General features: G+C 40.0%; 1 protein-coding gene across 4 annotated transcripts in view; it reads left to right on the top strand.

Moving 5' to 3' along the window:
* PLCE1 (phospholipase C epsilon 1) overlaps positions 1–16,224 on the top strand; it is a 294,253-nt gene that overhangs the window by 137,766 nt on the left and 140,263 nt on the right. For all 4 annotated transcript variants that reach the window (XM_070432674.1, XM_070432673.1, XM_070432671.1 and 1 more), the window contains exon 3: positions 6,292–6,580. In XM_070432674.1, coding sequence (XP_070288775.1) covers positions 6,292–6,580 — 289 coding nt within the window. The remainder of the gene's footprint in view (positions 1–6,291; positions 6,581–16,224) is intronic.

Raw genomic sequence — 16,224 nt, 5'->3', positions numbered from 1 at the left:
TTCAGAAGATATGGCATCAGAACTTGGAGCAACATAATTTTCCATGACCCCAGAAAGAGCTTTTTTTAAAAATATATATATTTTATTGATTTTTTACAGAGAGGAAGGGAGAAGGATAGAGAGTTAGAAACATCAATGAGAGAGAAACATCGATCAGCTGCCTCCTGCATACCCCCTACTGGGGATGTGCCTGCAACCAAGGTACATGCCCTTGACCGGAATCGAACCTGGGACCCTTCAGTCTGCAGGCCGACACTCTATCCACTGAGCCAAACCGGTCAGGGCAGAAAGATAGCTTTGACATAGAATAAGTACAAAGTTGACAAGTACCCTCTTGGACCCCAGTAGAAGTCGAGTTAAGACAAAGCCTGTCTGGCTGTATGGAGGAAGCTTTCCTCCTGGGTTAGTGCTGTGGACATGGTGTGTCTGGCTGCCTCATGCGTTTCAGTGCACCAAAGTCTTTGGCTTTGTCTCCCTCTGAATCATCCCGGCTCTCTGCAGCCTTGGATGTTCGTTTTATTTTGTTTTGGGTCTGAACTGCGTGTGTGTCCCAGTGCTGGTTTCTATAAGGCACCCCTCTTTATTGAGTCACAGGGGACTGCAAATGTTTTTCTTAAGTGTTGCTTGCTTTGCTGCAGGTAAGCTTTCCTAGCATTGCTTGCTCTTCTGCAGGTTTCTTTATAAGATCAAGGTCTTTCTGCTTAAACACACTTGCCATAATAGGAGTAGTGTAATTCCATGGAGAGAATCCATTCGCAGTTCACGGTGGTTGTTAAACATGGGAGCCACGAGGGCTGCTATTTGCAACATTGATCTATAGCTCTCTATACAAATCTTAAATCTCCAAGAATTTTAAAGTGATCAAATGTAGAAACCTGGACTCCTTTCCTTTCCTAATTCGCAACAACTTCAGCAAGTCCTATGGAATCTATTTCCAAAACATATTTGGACTATATATAACAGGCTGCAGTTTTTACTTAACTTATTTGGTCCACTTATTTACTGCCTTCCCCACTATAATAAAGCTTTCTTGCTCACCATTGGATCCCCAGTAATTGGGCTTGACACAATGTATGTGCTTAATACATATAAATCTATTGTTGGATGAATGAATGGACACATATCTGTTTAGCAAACTTAGATGCCATGTTGTGACATGTTGATTTTATATCAAGAAATATACCACTACCCAGTATTAGTACGTCTAGTTTTCAGCACCTTCTATTACCACATTAATCAAGTGAGATAAAGTTCATATATTGTTTTAACCTTGTAATTTAAAACTATAAATCTCCATATAAGGAAACACTTGGTCATTCATTAATCATAACTTGACTATCTTTCAAAAGTAATTTAGGGCGACCATGAAAGGAATTATCATGAATAAAAACAATAACAAAAGCAATGTAAACATCATTTAAGCCTTTTGCCAAATAATGATGATTTCTTGAATCCCACTGTTTGGGCTTTGGGTGTGACCCTGTTTGTGCAATGGATAGAGTTGGATAAACCTAGGTGTCAATCTGGCTCAGACCCTTGCTAGCTATGTAAGGTTGACTATATTTCTTTCACTTCTCTGTGCTTTCTGTCTCCATCTGCCAAATGAATCAACCTCTTTGGTTTAATGTGTGGATTTAAATCTCATGCAGGTAAATACTTACCAGTTTGCCCATCACATCATTATGTCCATTAACTTTTGCTTTGTAATGAAGCACTCCCAGAACTTAGTGACAGTCATTTGTTTAGCTCATGTTTCTGTGAATTGGCTGGATGGTTCTCCTAGTCTGAATCCCCTGATCTCTGCTGGGCTCTCTCCTGTATCTATGATGGCAGTCAGCTAGGCATAGGATGATCTTAGGATCTAGGGTGGCCTCACTGAGTGTCTGGCTGTTACAAGCTATCAGCCAAAGTTACAGGAGTGACTAGGCCATGGTCTCTTGTCCTCCAGAGTGCTAGCTCTGGCTTCTCCACATGTTCATTATTGCAGAGTTCCCAGAAACAGCAAGAGGGAGCAAATGTCAATGAACAAATATTTTTCAGGACTTTGTTTGTATCGCATTTGCTAAACTCCCATTGGTTAAGCAATTCCCAAGGCTGGCCTAGAATCAGTGAAGGAAATAATTTATGGCCATTTTGTGGGGGCGGGGGGGGGGGGCAGGGGGGCGGAGTTTACCACAGTCGTCATTGTCACCATCATCACAAAAACCAATATTTGTTGAATATTGACTAAGTGGCAGGTACTGTTCTAATTCTATTACATTTATCAAAGTTTTTAATTCTTACCACTGCCTTATGAGACAGAGACGATTATATCCCCACATTGGAGAAAAGGAAACTGATGCACAGAACAGCAAAGTAAATTGTCAAGGTCACACAGCTGGGAAGCAGGGGAGCTAGAATGCAAGACAATGCCCCAGAGCCACACTCATAATGACTGATCTATACTTACCCCTTTTCCTACACTATATATGTGGAATTTTTCATGTCTGCCTCTTTTTCTTAAAAAGTGGGTGATCTAATAAGTGGTTAGAGCCTGATTTTAATATGTTCCCTGAGCATTGTTATGTCTACCACAGTTCACCCACATTTCAGCATTTTTCCAACAAGCACCTTGAATTCAGCTCATCCAGTATTTGTGTAACTAGCATGCATCAGTCCAGATCTTTGTGGGACCTGCTGATCTTTTTCTGGTCTTTGTGATGGAAGCTCACAAAGTAAGTTCTTCATCTTAGAGTTCTTCATCTTTTATTTTGTCAGACAAGTTTGGAAACAAGTGGCTGATAGCAATACTGAATGGTTACTTAATATGTACATAGCATTTATATATGTTGGAGGTGAGTGGCAGTGCTCCTTGAGAGTAGAGACCGTAGCTTTCTCTCTGTATCCTTGGCAACTAGCCCAGGGAAGAACATACAGATGACATGTTAGAGGAGCTCAGTGCATGTTTATTGTGTGTATCTACAGCCATGTCTATATCCCATGAAGGAAAGGGTCATAAACACATATGCTAATGGTGACCGGATATTGACCAGATGTGATCACTAGAGAATGGTGGGAGCCTATTAGAGAACTCATGCCCTATGTAAGGTCTAGTCCTTCACACCACAGGGGAATACTCAGTGTTGTCAGATTATTGCATTTATCAGAAAATGCTGTAACTTCCAATTTGTATGTAAACTGTCCGATTTTAAAACAGTATGTCAGATGAAGCAGATCTTTTGGGTAAATCTGGCTCATGGCCAACCAAATTATGACCCCCAACATTAGGCACTTGTTGGCACTTCTCTATTGCATTACAACTGTCTTGAAGGCCCGTGGAGGAAGGGGAACCACAGAGTAAGGCAGAGACAGAACAATGAGATGACAATTGAGGCAGGATTTCAAGAAAGTTAGGTAATTGTCTGTTTCAGAGAATCCACAAAGGTTAAGGAAATGAGAATAAGAAAAGGCCATTTGATTAGAGCAAATTATTTGGTACAACACTATATTCACAGAGTGTGTGCTCTTAAAAAAAATTTCTGGTCAGATAACATGAGTATGAGTAATACTCAAACACTCAAACAAAATAAAATAGATATCTTCACTCTAAACCTTTTGTCTTTAATATTCCAATATGCAATGTAAATCTTCAAAAGGAGAATATTTACTAAGTTTTTCAAACTTACTTGATCAAGGAGTTTTTATTTCATGCAGTCACTCACGATCTCCTAATTTGAGGAAAACCTTTTGGGAAAGCTGGATAAGGAGCTGAATGAGACATTGGGAATCTCTGAAGGCCTGATGTGGAATTTGGAATGCATAACATAATGAGTAAGGGCATCTGAGCCAATGGAGGAGCTTGGCAAGAAGAAACTAGGTCTACTCATTAGTAACTAAGAACTGTAAGCATATTAGTCTTGTAAAGTAAAACCTTTTTAGCATCATTTCTCTGCTAAAGACAAACAAGTAAACAAACAAACGAAAGTGACGAGTTTCTACCTCTGCTGGCTTAAAGCTCTTTGTTTGACATTCAAGAATCTCCTTTATCAGGCCAACTGGCCTTTCTAATTTCTCCTCTGCTCTAAATGCCCTGCTCTGCTTGCTGTCCTTAGGACACATACATTTTCTTTCACCCTTGCTTACCATGAGAGTTACCTCCCCAAGCTGCTCCAGTTAGAGTTGTGCCTATTTTCCAAGGCACAGCTCAAATCTGTTTTACCTCTGAAGCCTTCTTTAGCCATCAGATCTCACTGTGGGTCCTTTTCCTGAACTTCAGAGCATTTACTTCTGAAGGATTTGTTTGAGACTTAGTGTGTTGGAGATTGCCTGTGTGATTTGGAGTTGAGAGGAGAAAAGCATGTTTTGAGCTCTGCAGCTCAAATAAGGTTAGGATGATATTATCCAGGGGCACAAGAGAGTAAGGGTATAACCCCATCACAATAAATTTCGTAGACTAAGCTCTGTTGTTACACAATCATCTGCTATTCCCTGAGGATAGCGGAGTCCATTCTTTTCTTGCCCAGTAGTAATGGGCTCCATTCCTAGATACCAGGCTGAGCAGTTTACATTGTTGTCTTGGTGAAACCCACAACATCCATAAGATGGGACCTTAGTATCCCCATTTTACAGAAGAAGAAACTGTCTCTAAACATTTAAGTCAGCTTGCTCCTGCTAATGTCCAGCTCTCTAGCTGGTCAAGGTAGAATCAGGAGTTACAACCCCATATACCTGATGCTAAAGCCGAGCTCTTTCTGTTCTAACACCACATTCATGGCCGTACTGGCCACCAGAAATTTAATTGACAGAAAATTAAAGCCAAAGAATTCACACTTTGCCTTCAAGTGACAAGTATATACCAGTAGTCAGAGGAAAGCAGGATAGAAATGTAGTCAGGATCGGCAGTTTGAATAATTGGGGTGTTTTAGGTACATTCTAAAGTCCTAAGGACCTAGCACAGCTTAATAATGATCCTCTTGAGGGCCAGTGCGTCCTGGTTAAGGTGAGATTTGGAGTGTGTAGCATCATGGGGGCACACACATGGCCTGGAGGGCACTGGAGGATCTTCTCTTCCCTGGACACTCATTGAAGTCACAGGACAGTGCGACTTCCGTTTCCACTCCACTATGAGCTCTTTTGTGTATCACTGGACTGTGAACTCTTTGAGGGGAGAAGCTATCTTATTAACCCAGGCCTGACACATATCTGTTATATAAACACATAATGATTATTTATTGATTTGATGCATAAATAATAAGACAACCATGACAAGGTGCTCAAGGTGGCATGATAAAAACAACAACACAGTATAGTCTACCTTTATTCCACCATCAGAAAGCTGGATTAACTCCCATGTTATGTTTCTTCCTGTTGCTTATATACTACCTATAAGTCTCTGGCTTCCCAGAGACCTTGACAAAACCCCAAACCTCCCTGTAATAATGTTAAACCTCATCATTTTCAGGCCTCATCTTCTAAGTTAGATTGTGAAATTCTGTAGTATATGAGGTCTGTGTTACTCTTTGCCCAGGCCCTACATCTTTCAATGCTATGCCTCACATAGAGCAGGACCTATATAAGTGCATGTTGAACAATTGCTTTGGCATGGGTTAGAATTATGGTTGGGAACCCTGTCCTAATAGTTCAATCTCCTTGAGATAATTCTTGGTAAATTCAGGTTATAAAGGGAGAGGAAATCAGGATAGTGGCAGAGACAGAACAGGAAGAATGGGCATGATCTGTCAACTCACTGGATGTGGAAAAAGAGGAAGTTTGAAAGAGGAAAAAGGCTTCAAAGATTTCGATCCAAGCTGATGGACTGAAGGATTGTGACCAAGAGAGAAATATAGAATTGCTCTTTCCCCATGACCCTCTCATTCTTACTTCTGTTTGATTCCTCATGAATGTCAGGTTGCAATATTTCTTGGAGGCAGACAGACCTGAGACAGTCACTTAGGAGAGTCCAAACGGACAAAAAGGAAAGGTCTGGCATCGTCCCTCTGCAGAAGAGCTTTGCTTTGCTGAGGAGGGGAAGAAATTTGAGCTGAATATATTTTTGGTTGGTACAGCTTGTAAGCGCTCTGTTTGATAGCAGAGTTGTTTGAATGGCCTATTTCATAACTACACATAGCTTTCCCAAATAAATGGTGTCTGTAGAATGTTCAGGTTAATACATGAGTCCAGTGCTCAAAAGTGTTTGTGCTTAGAGCGACTGAACCTTCTTTCTTAATAAGTCATCTTGGCATTTTGTCAACAAGTTAATTTGCTTTTCTAAGAAACTAGATTAATACTTCCTGTACTTTGTGCTATTCACAGATCTACAATGCAGTGAGAAGGGGAGAAGAAACAGAAGATACAATTGGATCTCTTCTCCATTTCTTCACAAAGCTCCCAGCCTCTGAGACAGCCTATGAAAGGATTAATGTTGGTCCCTGCTTAAAGCAATGTGTCCGAGACACCGTATGTGAGTACCGCGCCACCCTCCAACGGACCTCCATATCTCAGTACATCACGGGTTCTCTCCTAGAAGCAACCACATCTTTAGGAGCAAGAAGTGGGCTTCTCAGTACTTTTGGAGGATCCACCGGACGAATGATGCTGAAAGGTATGTCTGAACTTTCACTTTTAACTTTTCATCTTTGAGTGCAAAAAAGAATCTAAGTTAACATTTATATATCTCCTGATGAAATATTCAATTCACTTTAAACAACTTTATATAAAGGTTGCCACATACAGGGGCCACTTTCTTTTGTGTCCATTAATTGCAAAGGGATTAAGAGAATAATCCCTGCTTTAAGAGAATATAAAAAGTCATTCTTTTATCAAAATCAGTTGAAGTGTAAACATTCCAAATAATGAGCCTTAAGATTTTGATTTTTTTTCAAAAGAATAAATGATTAAAAAGCTATCTTTAATTTTTTAAAATTATTTAAACAGGTGATTTCTCCTAGTGGTAGTCCATGACAGATGTCAATTACTGTGATAAGATGCTCATAAACAAGTGTGGTCATGGTGAAAATAGTGGTTGAGAACAGGAGGAAATATGCAGTAGGAGGGACAAAAGTAGATTTACAGCTGAGTACACAAAACACAGAGTTTATTCTTATATTATTACTTATTAATTATGGTATTATTGTCCATATGAATAACTGTAAACCTACATTTGCCTCACCCTGTAGTTTTCCCTACACAGAATCAGTAGGTTCGTGTTGACCGGAAAAGCTAAAGGCCATCTTCCAATGACTTCCACCTTAAAAGATGAGATAGTTAGGCATTCTCCTGAAAAACGAAAGCCATTGGAAGATCGGGTCCATCTACATCAGAACTTCTCAGCTGCTTCCCACGAGCAGCAGGCAGGCAGGTCAGAAATGTCAGAGCACTGCACAGCTGTCACAACCTGCTTGGCAGCCTTCCCTGGCAGGAAGCTGCCAACCAGACAGGGACCACATTGAGCAGCATTCCACTGACTAGGGCTGCCAGGAGCTTGATCTGACATCCGGCCATTTCTCTTCAGGAGAGCAACTCTTGTCCCTCCACAGCAATTCCCAGACCTGTGACTAGCAGGCCAGTGACCTTTCTCCAGCCTCCCTCACACCACCCTACACATATGCACACCCTGGGCAGGCTGAGGAGGGGTATACACCTCCCTGTGTACCATGTGGGTGCCATGTTGATTTGTTTTCTGAAGTTACCTTAATTTTTGTAGATTGGTTATAAATGATGAATGAACAAAACAAAAGATGTAGAAACACTGATTCATGAGACTAAAGGGACAAAACTTGATTTCATATATTTTTTTGAGCACGTACTAGGTGCTTGGTGCTGGGTACTGGGTGCTGGGTGCTGGGTAGGGAACAAAACATAGTTCCTACCCTCATGGAGCTTACAGTCCCCAGGTGGTAAGCAGTACCCCGTGCACAGGATGCAAGATTTCTCCACTTTGATGTGGCTCCTGGTGACCGCCAGGCTTACATTCTCCATCAGTACTCTTCCTGGGAAATTGGACTGAGATTGGCATGCGGAGTTGGCGTTGCTTCAATGCCCGTGATATGTGAGGACCTTATCCTTGAGTTAATCAACTGTGTTTATCAAATGCCCACTCTGTGCTCAGCAGTATGTAGTTGTTGGGGGAAATCCTAAGGAAGTTCAAGTCAGTTTACTTGCCTTTAAGTTGTTTATGATCCTAATGAGGAGGCCAGTTTTGCATGCATGAGACTGCAGAGTTGAGTGCCAGATAAATGTGGAAGTGCCTCTAAATGTTCAGAGTTTAGAGAGGGAGTTAATATTCTGTGATAAATGGCTTGGCCGAAACGTGAGGCCTCAAACCAACAAATGAGAGACAGCAAAAGCCACTTTCTTTCGTGTCCATTAATTGCAAAGGGATACATCTCCAAGACCAAGGCAAGCTGCCAGGCCTTTGGGGAGGAAAAAAAGGAGGCTGCTGGTTAATGTGGCTATTGCCCTGATAGTAACTTGATCTCAATTGCTATTTGCATTTCCCTGTTCAGATCAGAACTTCATAGACCAACAGTCCCAGCTCTGGAACTCTTTGGACCCTCAGCTAATGTATTATCTCCAAACTGGTGTTTTATGCAAGGGTTGCGAGTTTCCGTTTTGCAGTTCTATAATGGTTTCTGATATCCCTCTGTAAGTAGCTTCTACTGAATAATATAATTAGCTGGTTAGCCTCTGCTCCAGGCATATTTCTGCAGCTCTGGCTTATTCTCTTGGAAACTTTCTTTAACTTCGGTGCCCTCGCCATGAGGTTTTCAAAGTCTGTCATAAGCCATAGTGAAACATATGTTTCTTCAACATGCAGTGGAAGAAAATGCATCCGAAATTATATGGGTGGTTGAAGTCATGGAGAGTTTGTAGAATCTATAGGTTTAGCATATTCACTAGTTGGGTCTTGAACTCTGGCAGGGGATCTGGATGACATGCTGGCTGCTATGACTTGATTGTCTGCTGCTTTTATTGTTCACTGTGTGACCTGTGGCATTGAGTTGGCCAACAGCTTTCAGCTATGTATCGCTAATGAAATCTATGGGAAGTGTATAACACACACTCAACCCCCAGCTTATAAATGGCTTAAATACCAGCAGTTCAATTCTCAGGAGCTGTGTGGAACCTAGAACACTTTCCCAGAGAACAGTATTAAATATTGTGATTTGGTTCACAGACTCTAGTTCTCAAACACCTCTTTAACATGTAACACAGTTGAAATCTACTCACTTCCCGTGGGATAAAGAGAAAAATACAATTTTTAGAATACTGAGAATCAGCCTCCAAGAAAAAAGCAATAAGTGAGTTAAAAGACATTTCTTGTTGAACAGAAATAATTTTAACTAAGATGAGTAGAAAGTTAAATTTAAACTTTTATGGAGATTTTGAAAAGAACTTGGGCCATTTCAGAGATTTTAGATGTTGGCAGCTGTAGTTCTTTTGTCTGGTTAATTACACACAGAAACTCATACCTCTATGAAAGAACCAGGAAATTATCCCAGTCACCTTTTAAAAAAAATTTTCGTTGTCATTTTCTTTTTTTAAATAAGAGGTTTATAAATGGAATGAAGAAGGGAAGAGAGGGGGCAGGGCAGGGTTTAAAATTTTTCCCCAGAAGGAAAGAGTAAGGAAAATGGTGAAAAAGAATGACCTCTTTTATGAGAGAGATCATGTTTGATTAATTAGATGGAGTTTGGGAAGGTAGAGAAAAAGGAGAGGAAAAGACAAATACTTGATGATTCCATTTCTATGAGGTACTCAGAATAGTCAAAATCATAGAGACAAAATAAAAAAGGTGGTTGACATGGACTGGTGGGGGAGGGCAATGAGGAGTTAGTATTTAATGAGTACAGAGTTTCCATTTTCAAGATGAAAAGAGTTCTGGAGATGGATGGTGGTAATGGTTGCACAACAGTACGAATGTACTTAATACCACTGAACTGTACACTTAAGAATGGTTAAGATGCTAAATTTTATGTTATATGTACTTTAGCACATAAAAAACCTAAAATTTTAAAAAGGAGGAGGAACATGTTACATAGGTGTTCGCTCTCAGGTCTATAAAGATATTAGAAAGAATCAAGGTTGTGAAAAAGAAATATAAAGACAGATATCTTTTCATGTGACTTCCAGATGGCTCAAGTCAATGTGTCTTCTGCAAGTGAGTATGATTACAGATGAGGGTTGGAGTAGCCTACAGTAGGTGAGAATAGGAGAAGGAAATGTCTAACCAGTTATTCATTATTCACAAGTCAAGAATGGGTAACTCAGGGATTGATTGGCCAGAGTTCTACAGCCTTGCAGCTTGACTGCAATTGATAGGATTCTTCTGCTGACTCTTTAACATCTCCATAAGCTTGCATACCTCCAGTGGTACCGGTGGCCCTAGAAAGACAGCCAATAATCAGTAGACAGCATTCCTGGTTTTATGCCATTAGGGCCACCAAGGATGGTCTCTCTACTAATTTCAAAGTTTGCCAAATAATGAGAAAGGTTTTCTGATATGAAGCATTGATCAGCAAGGGTGTGTCCCTGATTACATGGATGTGCTTTCTCAAAATGGAAAATGGAGAGCTCACATCATTCTGGAAGGGACCTTCCACTAGTTTAATACAATTAAGGTCTTTCCACTTTCTGTCTAGGTCCCCTTCTCCCCATTAACCAATGCTAGACTCTCAGGACCAACTCTGTTTAGCAGTGGCAGTCAAAAGAATTATTGATGTCAATAGTCAGGAAGAAGTTTTCTAAATCTATCATCTGCCTTTGTTTCTTTTTTCTTTTTCCAATGTAATACCTACTGAAAATTACAAAAACAAGATAAATTCAAAAGGGAGATAAAAGAGTGAGATAATTGATAGTGATGTAAAGCACTTAATAGCAAAATTAATAAAAATTAGTAGTAATAAGGAAGAGAATTTTCAATATAAGGTAGCTAAGTGTTTTCAAATGTGTATGTTGTACTAATCAATATAATAAATATAGTACATTCAACTCGGTTTTTTCTTCTCAAATTGTTGCTAAATAAGTTTATGAATTAAAAGGTCAAATATTTATGTATAACCAGGACAGAGCTTAGTTATCTCTATTTTAATTATGTAGCAGAAAAGAAAATGCCACTGTTCATTTTTAAGCAGTTTGAGTGCATATATGTGTAAACATAGAATAGCTATATTAAAATTATTGGCCATATATAAACTGTAAGTAGAATATTAATATGAAAACAAAAGTAATCTACATATTTAATATTCTAATTTGAAAATAGGGAGTATTTTGTTTCTTATAAAAAGATCTGCCCTGGCCAGTGTGGCTCAATTGGTTGGAGCACTGTCCTGCACACCAAGAGGTGATCTCCCGTCAGGGCACAGGCCTAGGTTGCAGGTTTGATCCCCAGCCAGGGGGCGGGTAAGGAGGGCAGCCAATCAATGTTTCTCTTTCACATCCATCTTTCTCTTTCTGTCTCTCCCCACTTCCTCTCTCTAAAATCAGTTTAAAGATGAAAAAAAGAAAAATCTAAAAACGTTTAACTTATTTTATTTGTGTCTTTTTCTAAAGTTAATACCTCTAAGTATAAAAACAATGTCGTAATAGGAATATACACACACATTTGAACTATGTGACTATACCTCATAAATAATTTCATTTATAAAGACTGTCTTAGTTGACTTCCTCATAATAAAAAAAAATTAGCCTTTACATGCCTACTAGGCAGGGAAAGGTATATGCATAGTTCTAATTCCAAGATTTAAGTTTATTTAAAGAAATTCTCCAACTTTTTGACCTTGAAAATATTTTCTTCATGGTTAAAAGTATGTATTAATGTAATTTGGGGTATGTTTCTGTCCCAGTTAATCAACTAAAAAGTATTCATCCACTGCCCTCTATGGCTTAGTGCTATGTCAACTTTCAGAAGAATGCAAAAGATCACATCTGGAAGTCTTCAACTTGTAAAATAACATTTCTCACCCAGGAGAAAATGTAATACTGGGTTTCAAGGCTACTAAGGTAGCCCTTACTACTCCCAAGAGATTCATAAAGTGATGGGCTATTCAGTTGATGGGGGAGATTGTAGCTCATGGGGCCAGGAAGTTTGGAGGGCACATGCCGGAAGCCGGTCCATCCTTGCTGCTTGACACAGTCCGACTCCGTCCACACCTTTGGGGACCCCTGGACCCGCTGGGATTGGACCCCAGCAGGCACAGGACAAAAGCTCTCTGCCTTGGGACCACAGCTGGTCAGGTGTCATCCAGGAACATAATTCCATGCCCAGGGGTGACTCTACACCCCTGCTTATAACCAGGGGAGCATCTCTAAAACACCTGTGGAGAGGAAACTCACCTAACTCAAATATGATTGGGGACGTGATGCTTCCTAAGTCAAAATAATTACATATATTTGCGGTGAGGTGGAGAGAAGGTCAAGCAGAGGAATTAAATAGTTTTAAAATTTTCTCAAGATGACTTACCATTTCTATTATGAAACTTTAAACTCATTTAAAAATTAGACATATAAGAATGTAGGGGTGCCGAAACCGGTTTGGCTCAGTGGATAGAGCGTCGGCTTGCGGACTGAAAGGTCCCAGGTTCGATTCCGGTCAAGGGCATGTACCTGGGTTGCGGGCACATCCCCACTAGGAGATGTGCAGGAGGCAGCTGATCGATGTTCCTCTCTCATCGATGTTTCTAACTCTCTATCTCTCTCCCTTCCTCTCTGTAAAAAATCAATAAAATATATTAAAAAAAAAAAAAGAATGTAGGGGTTAGATAGAATTATAGCAATGCTTTTTTAACATATTTTTAGTTCTTGCTGAGTGCCAGGTCTTGCTCTGAGTGCTTTGCATGTGTGATTTCATTGCAAACCATTCAATGGTCCACTGAGGGTGGTGCTGTTTACTAATGAGGAAATTGAGGCCCACAGACATTACAAAACTTGCCCAAGGGTGCATAGGTAGTCAGTGATAGAGCAGTCTGTTGAGTGCTTACTCAACATATAAAGGGCAATATACCAAGCCCTTTATCTGCATGATTTTATTAGGTCCTCTTTGTGGGATGACTTGTGTACCCCAAAAGAGAAATGTTGAAATCCTAATCCAGTACCTATGATGTGACCTTATTTGGGAATAAGATCTTTGCAGATGTAATCAAGTTAAGATAACCTCATTTTCAGTTGGAGTGGGTCCTAAACCCAGTGACCGGTTTTCCTTAGTAGAAGGATAAAAGAGACATAGAAACAGAGCCGTGTGATAGAGAAGGTAGAGATTGGGGTGTTGCAGCTGCAAGCCAAGGCATGTCAAGGACTGCTGGCCACCACTGGAAGGTAGGAAGAGGCAAGGAAAGATTCTAAACATAGCCCTGCCAACACCTTAATTTTTTACTTCTGTGAGAGAATAAAGTTCTGTTGTTTCATACCATCCTAGTAGTGGTAATTTGTTACAGCAGTACTAGGGAACTAAGACTGTCCTTTGGACAACAATCCTGTGAGAAAGAAATAAGTGATAGCACTTATTTCAATGAGATAATTTTAGAAACAAAGAAATAAAACACTGATTGACACTGTGGATTGTACTAACATATGAAACTCAAACAAAATGAAAATGCAGATACATTCAGGGAGTTTCCCAGGCACCTGCTGCCTCAGGGAATCCATATCCTCCCTAACTATAGCAGCCCATCCACTCCTCTCTCACTGCCCCATGATAATCTTCTCTCTGCAGTGGATCCCAGCTGGGCTTTGTGAAGAGTCATCTGATGGGTTAGAATAGAGATCTGGAGTGTTGACTGATAAGGGAAATTCCCCTGGGAGGGCAGGGGCTGGTGGTAACTGGCAGAGGGAGTGGAGCTTCCAGGTGCAAAGACAAGACATAAGTGTTCAGGGAATGGCTGGTCTACCAGGCTGTTCTTACCAAAGCTTGGGAGTACAGATGGTAAGTAGGGAGGCATGGGGTGAGGGGAGAAGATAGGTCTTCAGGGGATGTATTTCATGAAAAGGAGCTTGGATTTTACCGTGTAAGTAACTCGAGGCACTGAAGGGTCTAAGGCAGGGGTGGGCAAACTTTTTGACTCGAGGGCCACAATGGGTTCTTAAACTGGACCGGAGGGCCCGGAACAAAAGCATGGATGGAGTGTTTGTGTGAACTAATATAAATTCAAAGTAAACATCATTACATAAAAGGGTACGGTCTTTTTTTTTTTTTTTTTTAGTTTTATTCATTTCAAACGGGCCGGATCCCGCCCGCGGGCTGTAGTTTGCCCACGGCTGGTCTAAGGAAAGATGTGATTTGATCAGATTAGGTTTTTAGAAAGATCCATTTGGCTGCAGCGTGGGGTGAGGCTCTGCAGAGTGTCATCCTTAGCCCACCTGCATCAGAATTAAACCAGCAGGAGTGTCCAAAATATAGCTTCTGGGCTTCACCCACAAGTCTACTGAATTTGAGTCTCTGATACTTCAGGTGAGTGATTGCTGTGGAAGGTGGGTGGAGGTAAAGGGCAGTGAGAACTGGAGGTATTTAGGAAGCTGTTGCTAAGGCAGTGTTCCTGGTAGTGTGTTGCTGGCACATTTAGTAATTGGTAAAAATTACAATAAAGGTTCTCCTCCCCGCTCTCTGCAAGCTGGTGCAGCCACATACCCACACAGATCATTTAGTGCCCAGCACCTGGGCTGGACTTCAGACCTCTGCTCCACTCCAGGGAGCACCTTTGTGCAATGCACAAAACGTTCACTGTACCAGAACGTCTTGGGAAGCAGCAGAGAAGTGTACGTAAGAGGTAGAATTGATAGAATGTAGAGATCGAATGGGATAAAAGGAACTGAGTCTAAGATGACTGTTAATTTTATTTTTTAAAATAATTTTTAGTCCTTTGAATTTGTTGTTAGTGATTAAAAATTATTAATAGGATTCTTGGATCCTTTACCCATCCCCCCTCCCCCACCTCCATCACTTCAAGAAATAAAGAAGTTAAGGGTTTATTAAATCCTAGTTATTGAATTCAGAAAAGTGACTGGTAAGGGTAGAAACCCCAGACAGTCACTTAGGGTTCCCATATTTGAGCTGGTCATAAAAATGTCAAGTTCTACTTACAGAAACTTGGAATGGGCCATATTCCAGAAATTTATTTGCAAGATAACTATCTGAAACTTTATATTCAGAGAAACAACAGTGAAGTCTGAGTTTTCTAAAATCATTTAAGAGCCTGGATAAATGTGAACACCTATTTCACTAAGGGAAATGAGCCCTCACCTGTATTAGAAACAACTGTTTTTTTGTACTTCTTTGCTGATATCATCCTTCTTTCCTCCAGAGTAGAAAAGATGCTAAGTACTTATTTCCAGGATTGGAAAAATCTATAATTGATACAAAATTTAGTGTTTAAGTTAAAATTTGTACATTTTTATGAAGCTGCATTAGTCATTACAATAAAACTAAGTGAGATTTTTTTAGTACATGTAACTAATCCTTTTGAGCATTTCTAAATTGTTTATCCTTTCAAAGAGCAAAAACTCATTTAAATGAACTATGAAAATTCTTGTCCATGGGAACATTTATAGAACATAATGGAACATACTTATAATTTATTTATAATAACATGTGAGTCAGTAGCAAATATTTAAGAGGAAAAACGAGATCTCAAGATGGTGTGACTCACTATTTAAACTTCTGTTGAAATTGAGTGCTAAAACCAAGAAGTCATTAAGAAATTAGTGGTACAGTTAAAGTAGTAAGAGGACATTTTTAAGAGTGGTTTGTTTTTAATGGACTGAATTCCATTTGACCATCTTCAGGAATGTTTAAAGTGGTTTGCCAACTGGTAATACATAAATTCGGTATTTTGAATCTTTTAACTCTGTATTTCATTATGACTACAAACTTTTTAAAAAATGTTATTTTATAATATTAATCCCAGAAGTGATTCTATGAAGATCTGAACAGATGTGTGACCCTTCTGAGGCTTCCCTATCAATTTTAGTCACCAAAAACACCCTTGGTAACGATGGAGGGTATTTTACCCCTGTTATACCAGGATCACATTTTTGCATTAATAAGCAGACTCATCTAAAATCCATTTCACAGATTGTTGTGGATGAACTGGGAACACGGAGGGGAACTGATAGTGCAAAACGTTTCAGAGACCTGGCAACTCGCAAGGTCTAGGGTTATAGACTGCCAAGCCTAGAACCAAAGCGTTTAACTGGGCTTGATCAGCTAGTAGGGGCAAAACCAGCATTTCATCCCAAGCCTGTTCAATTCCCAAA

Source organism: Myotis yumanensis, unplaced genomic scaffold, assembly GCF_028538775.1.
Source record: "Myotis yumanensis isolate MYYU_CA2020_CCGP unplaced genomic scaffold, mMyoYum1.0.hap1 SCAF_13, whole genome shotgun sequence".
NCBI classification, from domain to species: Eukaryota; Metazoa; Chordata; class Mammalia; order Chiroptera; family Vespertilionidae; genus Myotis; species Myotis yumanensis.
The sequence above is the reverse complement of the archived record's forward strand: the minus strand, read 5'-3'. Positions and strand labels throughout refer to the sequence as shown.